This window comes from Haplochromis burtoni, unplaced genomic scaffold (assembly GCF_018398535.1).
Source record: "Haplochromis burtoni strain Fernald_Lab_line unplaced genomic scaffold, NCSU_Asbu1 Contig_238, whole genome shotgun sequence".
Lineage (NCBI taxonomy): Eukaryota > Metazoa > Chordata > Actinopteri > Cichliformes > Cichlidae > Haplochromis > Haplochromis burtoni.
In genome coordinates, this window is record NW_024582599.1 from 494,369 (window position 1) to 512,009 (window position 17,641).

General features: G+C 42.3%; 1 protein-coding gene and 3 non-coding genes across 5 annotated transcripts; 3 read left to right on the forward strand and 1 right to left on the reverse strand.

Moving 5' to 3' along the window:
* Positions 1-248: 248 nt before the first annotated feature.
* eif3k (eukaryotic translation initiation factor 3, subunit K) lies at positions 249-6,022 on the reverse strand. 2 transcript variants are annotated; one of them, XM_005937976.3, is made up of 8 exons: positions 5,839-6,022; positions 4,115-4,213; positions 3,579-3,699; positions 2,641-2,715; positions 1,437-1,503; positions 1,167-1,244; positions 794-919; positions 249-400 (listed from the first exon to the last, which is right to left on the reverse strand). In XM_005937976.3, the coding sequence occupies exons 1-8, from the start codon at positions 5,898-5,900 to the stop codon at positions 369-371; spliced, it is 660 nt and encodes a 219-aa protein (XP_005938038.1). In that variant the 5' UTR covers positions 5,901-6,022; the 3' UTR covers positions 249-368. The 2 variants fall into 2 exon arrangements, with proteins under 2 accessions (XP_005938038.1, XP_005938037.1); XM_005937975.2 differs by having other exon boundaries at positions 2,641-2,718.
* A 3,874-nt stretch (positions 6,023-9,896) lies between these two features.
* Positions 9,897-10,087, forward strand: LOC121815541. Its single transcript, XR_006055170.1, has one exon. It is a non-coding gene; the product is annotated as a U2 spliceosomal RNA (small nuclear RNA).
* A 4,329-nt stretch (positions 10,088-14,416) lies between these two features.
* LOC121815558 lies at positions 14,417-14,580 on the forward strand. Its single transcript, XR_006055182.1, has one exon. It is a non-coding gene; the product is annotated as a U1 spliceosomal RNA (small nuclear RNA).
* A 1,243-nt stretch (positions 14,581-15,823) lies between these two features.
* Positions 15,824-15,987, forward strand: LOC121815559. The gene has a single exon (XR_006055183.1). It is a non-coding gene; the product is annotated as a U1 spliceosomal RNA (small nuclear RNA).
* The last annotated feature ends 1,654 nt before the right edge of the window (positions 15,988-17,641 follow it).

The window sequence follows — 17,641 nt, forward strand, 5'->3', positions numbered from 1 at the left end:
TGATGAGGAAACCTCTGTGTAGAACACAAAGCCGCTGAGCGGGTGAACATTAAGTCACCCAACTTCCTCTTACACCATCACACACTCAACACGCAGCAAACCTAAAATTACAACACCTTCACCACAGGATGACTAAGTAGCAGCTTTAAGACTCCTTAAGGCTTCCCAACAGCTCTCAGCCAACACCCTGATACCGTTTAGGAGAACAGATCAAAAATCAATCAATCAAGAAGCAAACGCAGACAAGCTGGAAATGATAAATTACTTTTATTGAGAAAACTTGTGATTATGAAAACTAATGACCTGTCTGACTCCATCCTAACTGCTGCGTGTGGTTGTTTGTGTGTGAGTGTATTTATGCGTTTCCATCACTGAGATGTGGCCATGATGCTGGATACACCTGCAAAAGGAAAACAAAGGGAGAGCGGGGAAAAGAGAAGGAAATGAGGTATGAATATGAAATCTCTGACTTCACTTCCAGTCACAGTGAAACAAATAAAACACAAAAGACCTGCAAGGACCCGGGTTTTTCGGGCCTACGAGGGGGTGGTGGGGTGCATTGTCTTACACTAAAGAGTCTTACTTAACAGAATAAACAAATGGATTTTATGCTGATACAAATAAGATCCCTCTTTAAAAACAACATTTTTTTAATTACAACCCCGGCGATTTTGCTTTTGTAAAACAACACAAGTAGTTAGAACAATGCGGCGTTCGAGTGGTTTGACTCTCGGTGGGTTTTTTTGATTAGCTGTGACTTTTCAGCACTAATATGCGCAGCGGCAACACTCACTCTCAAAGTCGATCTTCTCCACGATGTTCTTGGGCTTGACGCTCTCCTCCTGGTTGAAGATGAAGATCTGTCCATCCTCATTCTCCGTCCAGCTGTATTTGTTCATCCACACCTTCACCTGCGTGTCTGCACACACAGAAAACAGAGGTTCACACAGATTTACCACCAACATGGAGTCCAATCGTCCGCTTTACTTTAAAGATGGACGATTTATATTGAGCTGTGCCCATTAGAAGCTTCTGTAGCTGCTGATTTAACAGATGCGCGTTGTTACGTGCCACACAGTCAAAACAACTTATAGTCTTTAAATATCAAAGGTTGATTGCACTGAGCCGTCTGCCAGGTTTTTACACGTGTGTGTCAAAGGTCTTACCCAGCGGGTCTCCGAGCATCTCGGCCAGTAAGCGGCGATCGATGGTCTGGTAGGTGATGCCCACAACATGGCAGATAACTAAACAGAAAACATTGGAGTTTTTATCATGTTCAAACAGTTTCATGTGGTTTATTCTCAGAATTTGCATCTCTGCACTGTGTGGGCGTGTCTGTCCTGGAAATTTTCCACAGGTTGTTCAATTAAACCAGCTGTTTGTGTTCAGTGTAGTGGCGTGCTGCCCAACGTGCTGAGTCAGAGGACGATACTCACACTTGCGCACAGAGTCCTCAAAACCAGTAATGCCATCGATGAGCTCTCTGTTCTCCTCTAGACTCGTCTGTCCAGGACGGGACAGAGAGGAGAGGAAACAAACATCAGCACGAGAAAACCAGAAAAATCGCAACACAGAAATCAGGAATGTTCTGAAAGGCAATTAGGATTAAAATGATAATAAAAATTGTTTTAAATGTGCTTCAAAAGCATTTCGACAAATAGAAGCAGAATACTTCATTCAAAGAGCAAGTTGGGCCGAAAACAAACTACTTAAGAAAGATTAGGACACAATTCATTCATTCAGTTCACACTAAAACGAAGGGAACAGCAGCAGGTGAGGTTTGAGGGAAAGATGAGCACCGATGACTCCGGCAGGTCGGAGTTCCGTTTTGGTGATTAATGTCAATTTTAAGTAGAAGCAGGAGGACGGGACACAATTTTTGATGTGTGTCCACATTTTTCATTCCATCCATCCATCCATCCATTCGCTTCCGCTTATCCTTTTCAGGGTGGCGGGGGGCGCTGGAGCCTATCCCAGCTGTCATAGGGCGAAAGGCAGGGTACACCCTGGACAGGTCGCCAGTCTGTCGCAGGGCTAACACACAGGGACAGACAACCATTCACACTCACATTCACACCTAGTGACAATTTGGATTATCCAATTAACCTATCCCCACAAGCTGCAAGTCTTTGGACAGTGGGAGGAAGCCGGAGTACCCGGAGAGAACCCACGCAAACACGGGGAGAACATGCAAACTCCACACAGAAAGACCCCGGCCTGATGGTGGAATTGAACTCAGGACCTTCTTGCTGTACGGCAACAGTGCTAACCACCGTGCCACCGTGCTGCCCGTGCTTTTTCATTCCATTTTTTTTAAATGCTAACATTGCGAGCTTGTTTCTATGGTCAACCAATCAACGCACGCTAGCGTCTGGACCAACCACTTTGACTTGCCCTTTGAACTCTGCTGCTCCTGCTGGGAAAGGAGAAGCTAAAAAAAAAAAGAAAAGCAGAAAACAGCCTAAAAGCTGAATTCTACGAGCTACTTTGTTGCTTGAGAAAAAAGGCCATACTAATAGTTTCTGGAAACCATGTGTCCTCAGCACAGCCCTTCAGCTGATGGCCCTGTTGAGGTTTTATTGTGTTTCTCTTACATGGATGCAGAGATTATGTGCATGTGGTTTAGTGTGAGTTTCGTACCCAGAAGCTCTGGAAGTGGCACGTCTCCAGCAGGTTCCCCAGATAGAGGATCTGTCTGATGGGCCGCTCCTCCTGCTGCGACACAGTAGTCAAGGAAATGCCCCCCTGACCCCAACACAGAGCCAAGCTCCGCCACCAGCACCACCCTGATCTGTTTATACACAGCCCTGCGCAAAGATTCTCTAACACCACCAATACAGCCTTAATCAGGGAATTTCTGATATAAGCAAGAACTGCCACTCGATAGACTTCCTGTTCCAAAGGGAGCGCTCTCGAGGTACTCCACCATGAACAGGGCCCCATGGAGCTGAATACTGTGTGTGTGTGTGTGTGTGTGTGTGTGTGTGTGTGTGTGTGTGTGTGTGTGGGGGGGGGGGGGGGTTGCATCCTAAAATAAATAATAACTCATAGTGCTTTTAATCTTTTTGGCACAGATATTTTTTTCTTCCAGTAATTTATAACAACAAACATTTAACACCTACAGAAAATTCTGATTTCACATTGTTAATGACCTGCATGAACGTGGAATTCAGACAACATCTCAATACTATTTCAACTTTGTCTAGAATGGGAGGAAATAATTATTTTAGCTGGTTAGCTCAATTCACTGAGGATTACATTGGGTATAACAGGAGGTGGACCTCCATCAGGCACAATGGAGACATTTCTACTGCAGCAGTGTAGAAGGATTAATATTCATACTCAGCAAAAAAAAAAAAAGATGTCTGTCCAAAGTGGGACAGAAGTATGAACTTCTAATCAACTTCTTAAAGTTTCCATAACTCCAATCTGCACACACACACACACACACACACACACACACACACACACACACACACACACACACACACACACACACACACACACACACACAGAGAACCTGTCACATATAAATCTCCCAGAATGCAACGCTCAGAGAAAAAGCACCAAAAGGATACGTGTGTCTGGTCGATCATGCACTTGCAGAGTGTGAAGTCGGTGTGTGGCAGGTTGGTCAGCGCCTTCAGCAGAATCTGTGAGGTCACTTGAGTCTGGAAGTATGCTGGATTAAACTGGTACCTGCACAGATGTCAAGATTAGAGTCATCACCACTCAAACATCAAGGTATCCAACAGGTAAATCAAATAAAGACCATTCTGGTATATTCCTAAGAGCGGCCTCTGTCCCCAAATTATTTAGAGTCGGTAATATTTTTAGCAGTGTGTAAAAGTCGCTTTCTTTCCTACCGAAGGCAAGTCTGCTGCTTCCTGGAGCCGACATCCAGCAGTAGAGGCAGGCTGGCAGAGACTGAGCTGCCTTTGTTTTATGATCAGAATCAGGCCATAGTCAGGGCTTGACTCCCCTATTGGATAAAACTTCCTCCACCTATTTTTTTTTTTCTATCATTAAATTTTTATTTTATTTATTTATATTTTAAAAAAATCCAGTGTCTTAAAGTTGAATAGCTGCTGTTTGGGTAACTTATGTAACTTACAGCTTGAGCACAGCAAGGTTTGCTTCCAGGTCGTAGGCATTTTCTCTCGCTTGCGTCTCCACGTAGCGCTCCAGCGTTGCAAGGTTTTCTGGGTTGTACCTGTGAGGGGAGATGAGATTATTATCCATAAATAAAAGCAAATGTTTCAGTGCTTTTTTTTCATTTATGTGCTTATAAGCTTAAAATAGGTTTGTCGAGAGTTGCACTACATCTTCAGGATAACCCTGATTCTACATTGGGTTCCCACGCTGTGGAAGAGGTCATGCCATCCCAGTGGCCCTGATATTGTGTATTATGAATACTTTGGAGATATTCATCCTAGACCAGCCCCGGCACGTGATCAGCCCACTGATGGATCCCTCTGCAGTTTATCTACCAGCCCAGACGAGGACGCCAGTCTCTACCTGCTTAGCCAGGTCTACAAAGCTAGCGAGCATTGTGAGAGTTTTTGTGTATTGTTTTTTTTAACCTTTTCAGTGCCTTCAAAACCATCAAACCAACCGTACTTGATATCAAACTAACTGGGGGCAGCTGCATGCTTCCCTGGATAGTTGAAACCACAGAGTGTGTGTCTGCAGCACTGTATGCCAGACAGCGTGGCTAGCGAAATTCAGACACTACTGGACAAATATTCGCAGGTCCTCCGTTCAAACTGGAAAGCAACAGGAGCACATTTAGCAAAAGATAATCCATCACAGAACACCATGAGAAATCCTTCCCACCTGTGGCCAACAAACTTTACGACTCCTCCTTATGACATCTGGGCTTTCTTAAATCGCCATATCTTATTTGCACCTTACTTTTTCCCTTGTTTTTTTTTTTTTTTTTTTTTTTTTAAATATAGCGTTTACAATTTCCTGTCTTTTACGTTTATATCTTAACTGGGCCTCTATAACAGGGGTCCCCAATCCCAGTCCACGAGGGCCGATGTCCCTGCAGGTTTTAGATGTGTCCTTGATCCATCACAGCTGATTTAAATGGATAAATTACCTCCTCAACATGTCTTGAAGTTCTCCAGAGGCCTGGTAATGAACTAATCATGTGATTCAGGTGTGTTGACCTAGGGTGAGATCTAAAACCCGCAGGGATACCGGCCCCTGTGGACTGGGATTGGGGACCCCTGCTCTATAACAGAGCAATTGTCTTGGGTTAGTAAGGTATTATGATTACAAATTAGTGATCATTTCAAATCATAGACGGTGGAAAGGTCCACCAGTTGAGCCTCAGGTGACAACAGCTGCGTAAATGGTTAATTTTCTGTGTGAAAGCAGAAAATGAACCCTGGGCTGATGAAAACAATCCTTTTCATGCAGTAAATGACTTCCTTTGTGTGAAATATCTTTGATCACCGCTTTTAACCTGAATGAACCGTTAATGTCCATCTAATGAAAATCAGTAAACAACAATATACCGCAGAAGCCAGGGTTTCTCCCTTTATGACCAATACAAATTGTCTACAGTTCAATGGAGCAAACCCGGCTAATGCTAGCAGCTGTATAAATCCAACACGAACATTAAACATATTTTATCCAATATTTGTTAACTCTGACTTATTATTTCTTTAATATAATGTTGGTGTAATTAACCAACAATAAAACTCGTTTAATGAGGGATCAAGCTTCCCTGCATGGGCTAGCCACCACTGACTCACTGCACCAAACGTTAGCTTGCGATATTAGCAACCAGGCTAAGCTGTTAGCTCGGTCTGCTGTTGTTCTTTGTACCTGTCGATTCCTCTGAGAAGCTTCCCCACGTTCGCCCTCATCTGCTCGATAGACGACGCCATTTGGTCCAAACTTTTACTTGGTTTTTTTAAGCTAAAAACCCGAATTAACGCCGCACGTGGGCCGCAAAGTGAAACGGCACCGGGGCGGAGGGAGAAAAAGGTCGGACCGGAAGTGTTGATGGACCGGTACGCTAACCGTAATGCCGGAGCAAAGCCCTGTGGAAAGTCGTTCCGTGAACTTTGTCCGTCATAATTTTCATAAACGTTTCAAAAACATATGTTTAGTCCGATCGTTGTTTTAGCAAAAGTAAAACTAGTATCGGCACTCAGCAGGCGCCTCATCCAGGCGTTTTAAACATTGTCTAAATAAACAAATAAATAACACATTAAAAAAATAATTACATCAATAAAAAACTTCATTGATCGCCAAACAACAGAAAAAGACCTTTCCTGTTTGAAACGGAAACTACTACATGAACTGCGTGGTTCTTCTACTTTTGACTTTAATTTTCCGCATATACTTTTACATAACAAGTACAGTTAGGAAAACTTACTGCTCTCTACAGGGGCCGCTGCAGCAGATCTGCTGCCTTTTTAGGACCCTTCCTCTTTTCCTCTTGCCTGGCAGCTCCATCTTCAGCATCTTTTGTCCAGTATATCCATTGTTCCTTCCCTACACAAGTCTAAATCTTCTCAGCCTTGCCTCTCTCAGAATCAGAAAACTTTATTAATCCCTAAAGAAATTATGTGGTTACATAATTTCCTTTTCAGATGTCCCTCTGATTTAATTATCTTTCTGTCTATCTTCAGCGCGACCTCCTGTTTCTTTTTCATTTCCACTGCCTCCAAACTATACATACTTTGGTGTCTGAGGAGGATGTGCAGAAGTGCTTCAGACAGGGGAATGCACTGGTCCTGACGGGATTGTCGGTCGTGTCCTCATGTTATTCGTGGCTCAGCTGGCTGGAGTGTTCACAAATATCTACTGCTCCCTCTCTCTGTCTGTGATCCCAGCCTGCTTCAAAATGGCCACCATCTTCCCTGTACCCATGCTTTGAGAGGCTGGTCAGGAACGTCATCTGCTCTGCACTACCCAAATCAATGGACCAATTTGCATACCACCACAACAGGTCCACTGATGACGCCGTAGCCCTGACACTAAGTACTGCCCTCTTGCACCTGGAGAGGAGAGACACATTTGTGAGAATGCTGTTTGTAGATTACAGCTCAGCATTCAATACCATTCTTTCCTCAATGGAAACTGCAGGATCTAGGACTGAGCAGCTCTCTCTGCAGCTGGATCCTTAACTTCCTGTCTGACAGACACCAAGTAGTCAGACGTGGCAGCATTACCTCATCACCTGCCATAATGAACACTGGTGCTCCACTGGGGTGTGTACTGAGCCCTCTCCTGTACTCACTCTACACCTACAACTGCACGGCCACTAGCAACTCCAACATCATTGCAAAGTAATTGAAAAGTGAGCCCCAGCATCCTCAAAACCTTCTACTGTTGTACCATTGAGAGCATCCTCACTAGATGCATCACTTCTTGATATGGCAACAGCACTACCTACAACCTCAAAGCTCTCCACAGAGTGGTGCGCTGTCCTGAAAGGATAATTGGAGGTGAGCTTCCCTCCCTCTAGGACATCTACAAGAAGCAGTGCCTGACCAAAGCAGGGAGGATCATCAAGGACTCCAGTCACTGCAGCCATAAACTGTTCAAACTACTTCCATCAGGCAGGAGGTTCTGCAGTATCCGGTCATGAACTGGCAGACTGAGAGACAGCTTCTTCCATCAGGCCACCAGACTGCTGAACACTGACCACTAACACTTCATAGACACTTCACTTTCACTTATCGAAACTTTGACACTTATAAACTCCATATTGCAAAGTATTCATCTGCTGACTTCTGCATATGTTATACATATGTATATACACGTGTATATATATGTATGTATATATATTTGGTATGAATATTTAGTAATGTGCACACATTCTCATATTTGTACATATATTTATGTTTATGTTTCTCATATTTATTATTCGTAGATTTTGTTTTTTATATTTCCTGGATTGTGCACACCACTGTTGCTTGTGAAGCTGCACACAAGAATTTAACTCACATGTGCTGAACCAGTGTACCAGCACATGTGATGTGACAATAAAATTGATTTGATCCACCCACCCACTCCACCCTGTCTGCACTCTCTTTACTGTCTGTTGCCCAGGTATTTAGACCGTCCCTGCTCCTTGCATCTTCACCGTCCCACCTGCCTCCCTCACATTCAAACACATGTAATCTGTCTTTCTTCTACTGATTTCCATTCCTCTTTATGTCCAGAGCATACTTCCACATCTTCAGACTGTCTTTCACTTGCTCCCTACTCTCACTACAGACTTTAGCCAGAATTCCACCACTTTAAAATTCAGCACGTGTTGCTTGCTAGAACACCTTTAGTGATTTTTAACATCTTTGCACTAATTTCGCCTAAACAGTCTGATGTTACCATCAGAACTATTCATGCTCTGTGTCAGCTGAATACACGACTTTATCTGAGTGTTTTGGACCTGAATAAAATACCTTAATTCAAGGCAGGGGACCAGGAGTGTTATGGCTAATGAAACAAAGCTTTTAGGTCAATTGAGGCTCTTTTGGATAAAAATCATGCAGGTTTCTTTAAATAAATTTTCTCTCAATCCATCAAAAATAATGGCAAAGTCTCTCAGTAGTGACTAAACCTCTTTAGTCGTAGATATGAAAACCTAAGATTTAAAATTATTTAGAATTTCCGACATAATGATCGAACAAATTGAGAACAGCAGAGCATTATTTGAGAAGAGGCTGCATTGAGCATCTATATGCAGTCTTTTCGTTTGCTTTGTATTTTAGATAAACTGTTTACATGACAGACATACTAACAGCTATTATTGCTTATATGTCAGAACTGAGTATATTTTATATAACATATATTGATTAACCGTAACGGCTGATGTGTAGTTTGTAAAGTCAAAATCAGGACTAGTGCGCATGCTCAAACCCAGGTGCCGTTAGCTTGACTCGCTACAGTTTGACGCCACCTGAGCATCAATTAGCAGGTTGGAGGAGACTTTTAGTAAGTCAATTTCTACCTAATAACTTTATAATTTATAATTATTAGTTCACATTGAGACCACTGTATCAATTAAAAAAACACCCTTTCTGTTTTTCGGGTAGTATTTAAAAGGTTTGGGTTTACCAACTCACGGCTCTTCATGGATTTGTGGGGTGAGGAGGTCTCAACCACAGTCGCCATTTTCGTGATAATGACGTCTTCCTCACACCAGGCGCGCCTGCAGAATATTTATAGCGTGTTTAGTTCTCAGACAGATGGATTTACGGGAGACTTTTATTAAGTTTGTTGACTCAAAGTATGCGCTAACTTTACTTTGTCGCATGTTAGCGGTAGGATGTTGTCAGACTTTGACTGGTATCTGCTGCTGTCATGTAGAGGGTGTTCTGCAAGGAAAACTCGAGCCAGAACAAAAAGAGAAAGATTTGCGTTAATATTTGCGGTTTGTCACCGAGTGGTTAATTTTTTTCTTAATAGCGGAGCATGTAACATATAGAGTGTAGTTCGCCCTCCGCGCCACCAGAGACCGCTAGTAAAGTTTGTTTTTTCTTAACGAGAAACATAAAAACATTAATTTACTTTACCAGAAATTTATTCCGTTTAATGAAGTTAAAATAACACTCATATTTAGCGTGATAAGCGTGAGTGTTGGCATGAATGTAAACTAAATTTATTATGTTTATTTCTTGTTTTTTGCTTTTCTGCTTCCTATTGGACTAAAGCGTACCACGTGTCTAAGAAGACAGAAGAAGGTATATTTGCTAAAGCTAGCAGATTCAAATAACATACATCGACATTACACTGGTTATACGTTATCTAATGATCTCATGGTTGCTGTTTTATACGATGGTCTGAAATGGCGAGCAGTTTAGTTTCCGAACCGTGAGTGAGGGAGACTGTGCGGGGAGTGACTCCGTCTGCTCCGACGTATTCCCGGTATCGCTTCTCGGCCTTTTGGCTAAGATCAAGTGTAGTATCTGTTCTTATCAGTTTAATATCTGATACGTCCCCTATCCGGGGACCATATATTAAATTGATTTTTGGAACAGGGAGATGGAATAGGGGCTTGCTCCGTCCACTCCACGCATCGACCTGGTATTGCAGTATCTCCAGGAACGGTGCACCCCCCTAAACATGTGGAAAAACAACAAACGTTTTACTAGCAGTGTAACTACAACCAGTCACTACAGTAACTACAACCAGTCACAATTTTTTGTAGCAAAATATTGGCGACGAGAATGGATATACTTCCTATCCTGCTACACCAGCTTGCATATTCGCCATGCATGAATTAGTTAGAAAAGAAATGACAATGTTTAGTTTGTTTTAGAGTGGTAATGAATATATTAAACAGGAAACTCTTTATCAATCTATAGAGAATGGCGGTAAAAGTATTCCACATATCCCTTTAAAGTTGGACGTGCTTTATTACAGCAACTTGTACACCTTATTGTCTCAAAGATATATTCATAAATGTCAAGTGTTTCTCAGATTTTGACTTCCTATTCCTCTGAATTTTTTTAATTACTCACCTTTGGCTGAAGATAAGATCGTGGGATTGCCTGTTCGTTAGATCCCTTTGAAACCTATTGAAAAGACTATTTGCTTGCCTTACTTTATTTACTTATGAAGATATTGTATTTTTTGACATGAATACATGTAAAGAAAGAATATCTGTTGCTAGTAGTGAATTGGATATCTTTGATTAAAGTTAAATTATGGTATACAAGACGGGCTACAACAAAGGATCATAAGTGGGCTGAGAATGGACTCTTTAAGTGGGTTGAGATGGAAATTGCAGAAATATGGGGCTGGGATGCAATTAAGGACAGATGGCAATAGGGCTGGGCCATATTATACCGTTCATGGTAATACCGGTACAATGTTAGGCAACGATAAGAAAATGTAATATCACGATAGAATATGGATAAAACATGCATGCACAGTGCCTTTGTTTTCATACGCACATGGCCGAAAAAGCATGGCGGCAACAGAGAATGAGAAGGGAGAAAGCGGATCGTTGAGTGAAACGGATGAACCAGAATTAGTTTGTAAAAATGGTGCCACTTCAGTGATGTGGAACTGGAATTTGTCCGTCAGACACATTTTTTTGTAGAACATGCAAGCAGCCCGTCATTATTGCCGTATTTGTCGGACTAACGCGCTCATAAATCTGGGAGTAATCTGGGTCATAAATTCCGTCCTCTTCATGTCCCAAAGTCAAACGAACAACATCACTGATAGTTAAAAACTGTCTAAATTCTTTCATCTTTAATAAAACGATCAGCATTGCTGCTTTACCAGGTGTAACTATGAAGTTTAACAGCCAGGCATCCATGAAAACAGAATTTATTACACTTAACGAAGTTAGAAGCTAGCAGGAAGTTAGCGGAAGTTAGCTCGCTAGTTTCGCTAGTTACCTAAGCATAATATAGCATGTTCTGACTGAGAGATTTCTGAAAAAATTCAAACGTACAGCTCTGCTATCACTTCCAACATAAATGAAGACAGGAAACTAAACAGCAGTGACGTTTGTAGGGTTACTGAAGTTGGGCTAGCTGGTATATAATGATGTGCTACGTGATCGCTAGCGACACAGCTATGTTAGCATAACACACACAGTGAAGCTGGACGAATCAACGCTAACACTTTTCCACTCGATAAAAGTTAACGTGAAGGTTCCTGATGGTTAGAGACAAATACAATCGCATGGCAGGATGCTGTACACGGACCAAACTTCAGTCAGGAGAACAACTGAGATAATCCATGCACAATACAAGGTTAGTAAATAATATACTGCAACAACACAGGAATAGAGCAGCTGTGATAGAATACAGCATTAATGAATCAATGGTACAGAAGTGGAGGAAGCAAGATAAATAAAGTTGAATAAAGTTTGATTTATCTGAATGCTTTGTTTCGCTTAATGTGCCTTATAATCCCGTGCACCTTATGGTCCGAAAATTACATATTTAACTTTTTTATTTGGCACATCACAGTATAATGTAGCAAAGCACCTCTTTTTAACTTCAGTGGATATTATACATGGTTATGCTCAGGATATGTCAGCCCATTTCTACTGGAAATGGCTTTTGGTTAAACTTTCAGCAAGGAATTTGCATTTGCACTGTTACATTTTTATAAAGCTTTAATGCACATAAAAAAAACAGCTGCTTGTTTGAGTGAAAATAAATGGATGGGGTTTTTTGCGCTAGTAAACTTGTGGAGTTGTATTTTGTCTCGTGTCAATTACATTGTCAGTTATATCGTTATCGCAAATTTTCAAATATATCCATCCATCCATCCATCCATCTTCATCCGCTTATCCGAGGTCGGGTCGCGGGGGTAGCAGCCTAAGCAAAGAGGTCCAGACCTCGCTCTCCCCAGCCACCTCCTCCAGCTTGTCCGGGAGAATACCAAGGCGTTCCCAGGCCAGCCGAGAGATATAATCTCTCCAGCGTGTCCTGGGTCTGCCCCGGGGCCTCCTCCCGGTGGGACATGCCTGGAACACCTCGCCCAGGAGGCGCCCAGGGGGCATCCTTGCCAGATGCCCGAACCACCTCAGCTGGCTCCTTTCGATGTGGAGCAGCAGCTGCTCTACTCTGAGCCCCTCCCGGATGGCCGAACTTCTCACCCTATCTCTAAGGGAGAGGCCAGCCACCCTTCGGAGGAAGCTCATTTCCGCCGCTTGTATCCGCGATCTCGTTCTTTCGGTCACTACCCACAGCTCGTGGCCATAGGTGAGGGTAGGGACGTAGATCGACCGGTAAATTGAGAGCTTCGCTTTTACACTCAGCTCCCTCTTCACCACGACTGACCGGTGCAGCGTCCGCATTACTGCAGCCGCAGCCCCAATCCGTCTGTCGATCTCCGGCTCCCTTCTCCCATCACTCGCGAACAAGACCCCGAGATACTTGAACTCCTCCACTTGGGGCAGGAACTCATCCCCGACCCGGAGTGGGCACTCCACCCTTTTCCGGCTGAGAACCATGGCCTCAGATTTGGAGGTGCTGATCCTCATTCCAGCTGCGTCACACTCGGCTGCGAACCGTTCCAGTGCGAGCATTTTCAAATATATATCGTGATAAATATTTTTGGCCATATCGCCCTGCTCTAGATGGAAAGTTATATTCCCAGATGCTCAAAAGAAATAAGATGTAAAATGAGATCCTTTAAGTGACTCGTTGACAATGTAAGGGATAACGGACAGAGACCTGTCAATATTTACCCTTACTTGAATATTGTATATTGTATGTTGCATAGCTTACTTGTTATACGTAAAATTGTATTGTATTTATTTAAATTTTTACTTTTTAATTATTTATTTGCATTTTCTAATCACTCTCTTATATTTAAATGTTCATTTGCTATTTCATCTAGGGTTTGAGAGTAACGAAATTTCTATTCTCTGTATGTCCTGTACATGTGGCAGAATTGACAAATAAAGTTGACTTGACTTGACTTGATATCAAAATATAATTAAAATCAGGGAAATACCTCAGCAGTGACCGTGGTCCACTTGATCCAGTGACTACAGTTCCAAGCAGATTACAGATACTGGGGTTTGTTACTCATCTTAAGACAAAATTCCGATAAGCATGCCAACTTCTGTAGGCCTTCATCTCGCTTCCAATATAATTTGAGGGGTTGTTGATATTATAACGATATGAATTGTGTGGTATATGTCAGGAAGAATGCCGGCGTTACACTTCACACTCGGAAGGTGTAAGTAAACATCCATCTTCTCTTTAATAGATTTTAAAGAAACCAACAGGTCATCTAAAGTAATATTAGTTTCTAAGTCTTGTTTTGTTTTTTTCAAATATCTGGTGGAACTTTTATGTCTAAAAAATCAGTCCGAAGGTCCTCTGACTATCAAAATCTACATCCTCCTCTTGAAGGAGTTGAGCACAGTGTGAAGGTGTCTCAAAATCTCAGATCTAACCCCATCACATCATAAAAGTGAGCGTTCCCACTCCAGGACAACAGGGGGCAGCAGGAGTAGGACAGTCAGCTGTCCAGCAGGAGAAGACAAAAGAACAGGAAGTGGTTGTGCTGTTAGCAGAAAACGTGTGTGTTTTGTGTGTTGTTGTTGATTTTTTCTTCCTGAGCATCAAATGTGAATCAAAAGGTTTTCAGCTGCAGTTTGATTTAACTTGGAGTTAATTGAACTTCCTGTTTGTTGGTGGATTTAAGGAGGTTAAATTGATTAACTATTGTGATCTTTCAGTTAGCTTTTGTTGTGCAGATGCAGCAATGCATGATGGGAAAGACTCCCCGTATATTTTAAACTAAATAACCTGATGTGGCTCTGTTGGAAGCTCCTTCCTGTGTATATAACTAGTGTGTAGTCCCAGCCTCCTGCAGGCTGTGTTTGTGTTGATTGTGAGATTGTGAGCACCGTGAGTGTGCAGGGTTTGTGTGTGAAAGAGTCCCCCATGTGTGAGGTGAACAACTCATACTTACCTGGCAGGGGAGATACCATGATCAAGAAGGTGGTTCACCCAGGGCGAGGCTCAGCCATTGCACTCCGGTTGTGCTGACCCCTGCGAATTCCCCAAATGTGGGAATCTCGACTGCATAATTTCTGGTAGTGGGGGACTGCGTTCGCGCTCTCCCCTGATCACATGTTCAAAGAAAACAGAGGAAGCAGATACTGAGGCAGTGTCCTGCTGTTTATTAAGGCTCTGTTGAGGAAGATGTTGGTGAAAGCTTTGTGCTGCACAGTCTTTTCACTGAAGTCCTTTGTGCACTGTGGAGCACACTGTCACCTCCCGAGTGTTCATCCACTTAACAAACAGCAGCTTCTTTTCTAATCCAGGGCAGCTCGTCCCTCTCAGTCGTGTTAGGAAAGTCTTTTTTGTCCATGTGCAGAAAGACAGCCTGTTTTTTCCCTTTTCTTTCCTCTAATGGTTCCACAGCAGCCAGCATGTGTGTTATGCAGATTGTGGAAGAGGGCAGGGCTGGTAGAACAGTTAGCCAAAGTGTAGCCACCACCGAGCAAAGAAAATGGTTTAAAGATCTATGACAGACGAGCAGCTCAGACCATAACTTATGTTGACCTCACTCTTTCCTGTGTACACAAAAAACTGTCACGTGTGACCCGGTGCCCAAACAGCTTGAACAAACCGTTTGTATTCACACTTTGTGGGCTTGTCCCTCATATACGACTTCATGCCACTGGTAGCCTTACATGCCACCATCCTCTAATCTGTGCAGATGTTTCTACAAGGCTGAAATGAGCTTTGCAGACAGTGTAATGTGATGATAGAGTGGATGTTCAGTCTGATTATGACAGAAACTCATCTTATTCCTTCTTTGCTGTTGTTTACACACAAGGAAGCTCTTAGAATATGTGTGTGCAATAAACAGTGTTGTTCCTACTCCGGGACAGTAGGGGGCAGCAGCAGTGAGGACGAGTCAACTGTTCAGCAGCACATAACAAAGGAACAGGAAGTGGTTGTGCTGTTGCAGAAAACGTGTGCGCTTTATGCGTTTTTTCCTTTTTTCTAAACATCAGACGTGAATCAAACAGTTTTCAGCTGCAGTTTGATTCAACTTGGAGTTACTTGAACTTCCTGTTGGTTTGTTGGTGGATTTAAGGAGGTTAAATTGATTAACTATTGTGATCTTTCAGTTAGCTTTTGTTGTGCAGATGCAGCAATGCATGATGGGAAAGACTCCCCGTATATTTTAAACTAAATAACCTGATGTGGCTCTGTTGGAAGCTCCTTCCTGTGTATATAACTAGTGTGTAGTCCCAGCCTCCTGCAGGCTGTGTTTGTGTTGATTGTGAGATTGTGAGCACCGTGAGTGTGCAGGGTTTGTGTGTGAAAGAGTCCCCCATGTGTGAGGTGAACAACTCATACTTACCTGGCAGGGGAGATACCATGATCAAGAAGGTGGTTCACCCAGGGCGAGGCTCAGCCATTGCACTCCGGTTGTGCTGACCCCTGCGAATTCCCCAAATGTGGGAATCTCGACTGCATAATTTCTGGTAGTGGGGGACTGCGTTCGCGCTCTCCCCTGATCACATGTTCAAAGGAAATAGAAGAAACAGATATAATAGTGTCCTGCTGTTTATCAAGTCTCTGAAAGCTCTGTTATTAGAGAAAAGGTTACTGAATGAATGAAGACTTTGTAGTAAAGTACTACACTAAACAGGACTTTGTGTTCAGTATAATCTTCCCACAGTATAAAGTTCCCACTAATCTCCACTAGAGGCTGATAGAGTTCTGTTAGGTGGTGTGTGGTTTGTCTCTGGACTGGAGGGAAGTGTTCACACTTTGTGCTTGTCACTACCCGATCCGTACAACGCATGTGCGAAAGGCCACTACTACCCTGGCTGATTGTGACCCACACCCGCTTTCACACCTTGGCTCATGTGATTAGGTAGAGGGGGGTCCTTTGTCCGTCTTTGGGGGGAAACTCCCACTGGGTTTAAATCTGGGACTCTCCACCATTTGACCCTAGAACTGAAGAAGCTTCTCGGATGAGAGGTGAAACGTCTTCAAGCAACTTAAACAAGTCCAGACGCTTTTCTTTCCAAGCTCCTTAGTCTACGATGACCTGGATGACTGAGAACCTTCACAGACCCTTCTATAAAACCATGATTAACTCTATTAAAAGCCCCCTCTTGATCTAGTGTGATACAGATGGCAAATGTCTATCTTCTAAAAAGCCCAAACATGTAAATGAAGTTGGATGTTCCATGAAATATTCTTTCCTTTAACCCCACTTGTTTGATCTTTATCAAATATATATGGCAGGGCTGCAGCTAATCGGTTTACAATTGTCTGATACAATATCTTGTATTTCACACATAATATTTTTATACAATAGAGAGATCACACATGTGCATGCTCTTACTCGTTTCCTAACTGCTATAAATTTCATTTCAATTTCATTTCATTGATAATCTCTCCCAAATGGCTTCTCAGTAAATCCCAAAATGTCATGTAAATTTCTCGTCTCAGTCTATCTATTCCAGGCACCTTCCTGTTTTTCATTGAATTCAAAGCAATGTATAGTTCTTCTTTAGTAATATCTGTTTCTAATTTTCCTTTTTTATCCAAGGGTAAAAAACCCCCCCAAAACAAACAAAAAACAAATGTAAAAATGTACTCCCCATTTCAAAAGTGACTTGAAAAAGTTGGGTGCAATGTGATGCAGCCTCCTCCAATAGTTCCTCCTGTTTTAGCCATGACCCCATCATTCCTTTGCAGTTCCTTTATTGATCTTCTTTTACAATGTATTTTGACTTTTCTGAAAAAATAGGCAGAGCATCTTTCATTTGCATATATTCCTGCTTCTGCACTTTAAATGTACAAGCTTTTTTCTAAAAAGTGTCCTGCAGTAATCTCTATCCATACTTACACCATTAGAATTGTCAGTAGAATATATATTGCCAATTTCTTTTTGTGTGGAATTTAACATCAATTTTGATTAATTTATTTTTTATCTTTCTTTGCAATATTTTATTATATAGCATTTTATTCTTTGTTTTGCATGTTTCCACCAATTCACAAGGTTGGAGTATAGATTCCTGGTCCTTTAAAAGGGGCTGAAAGCTGGACCTAAAATTGTTAGATTAGATTAGATTAGATTAGATAGAACTTTATTAATCCCTCGGGTGGGTTCCTCTGGGAAATTCGATTTCCAAAAAAGCACAGCACCGACAGAA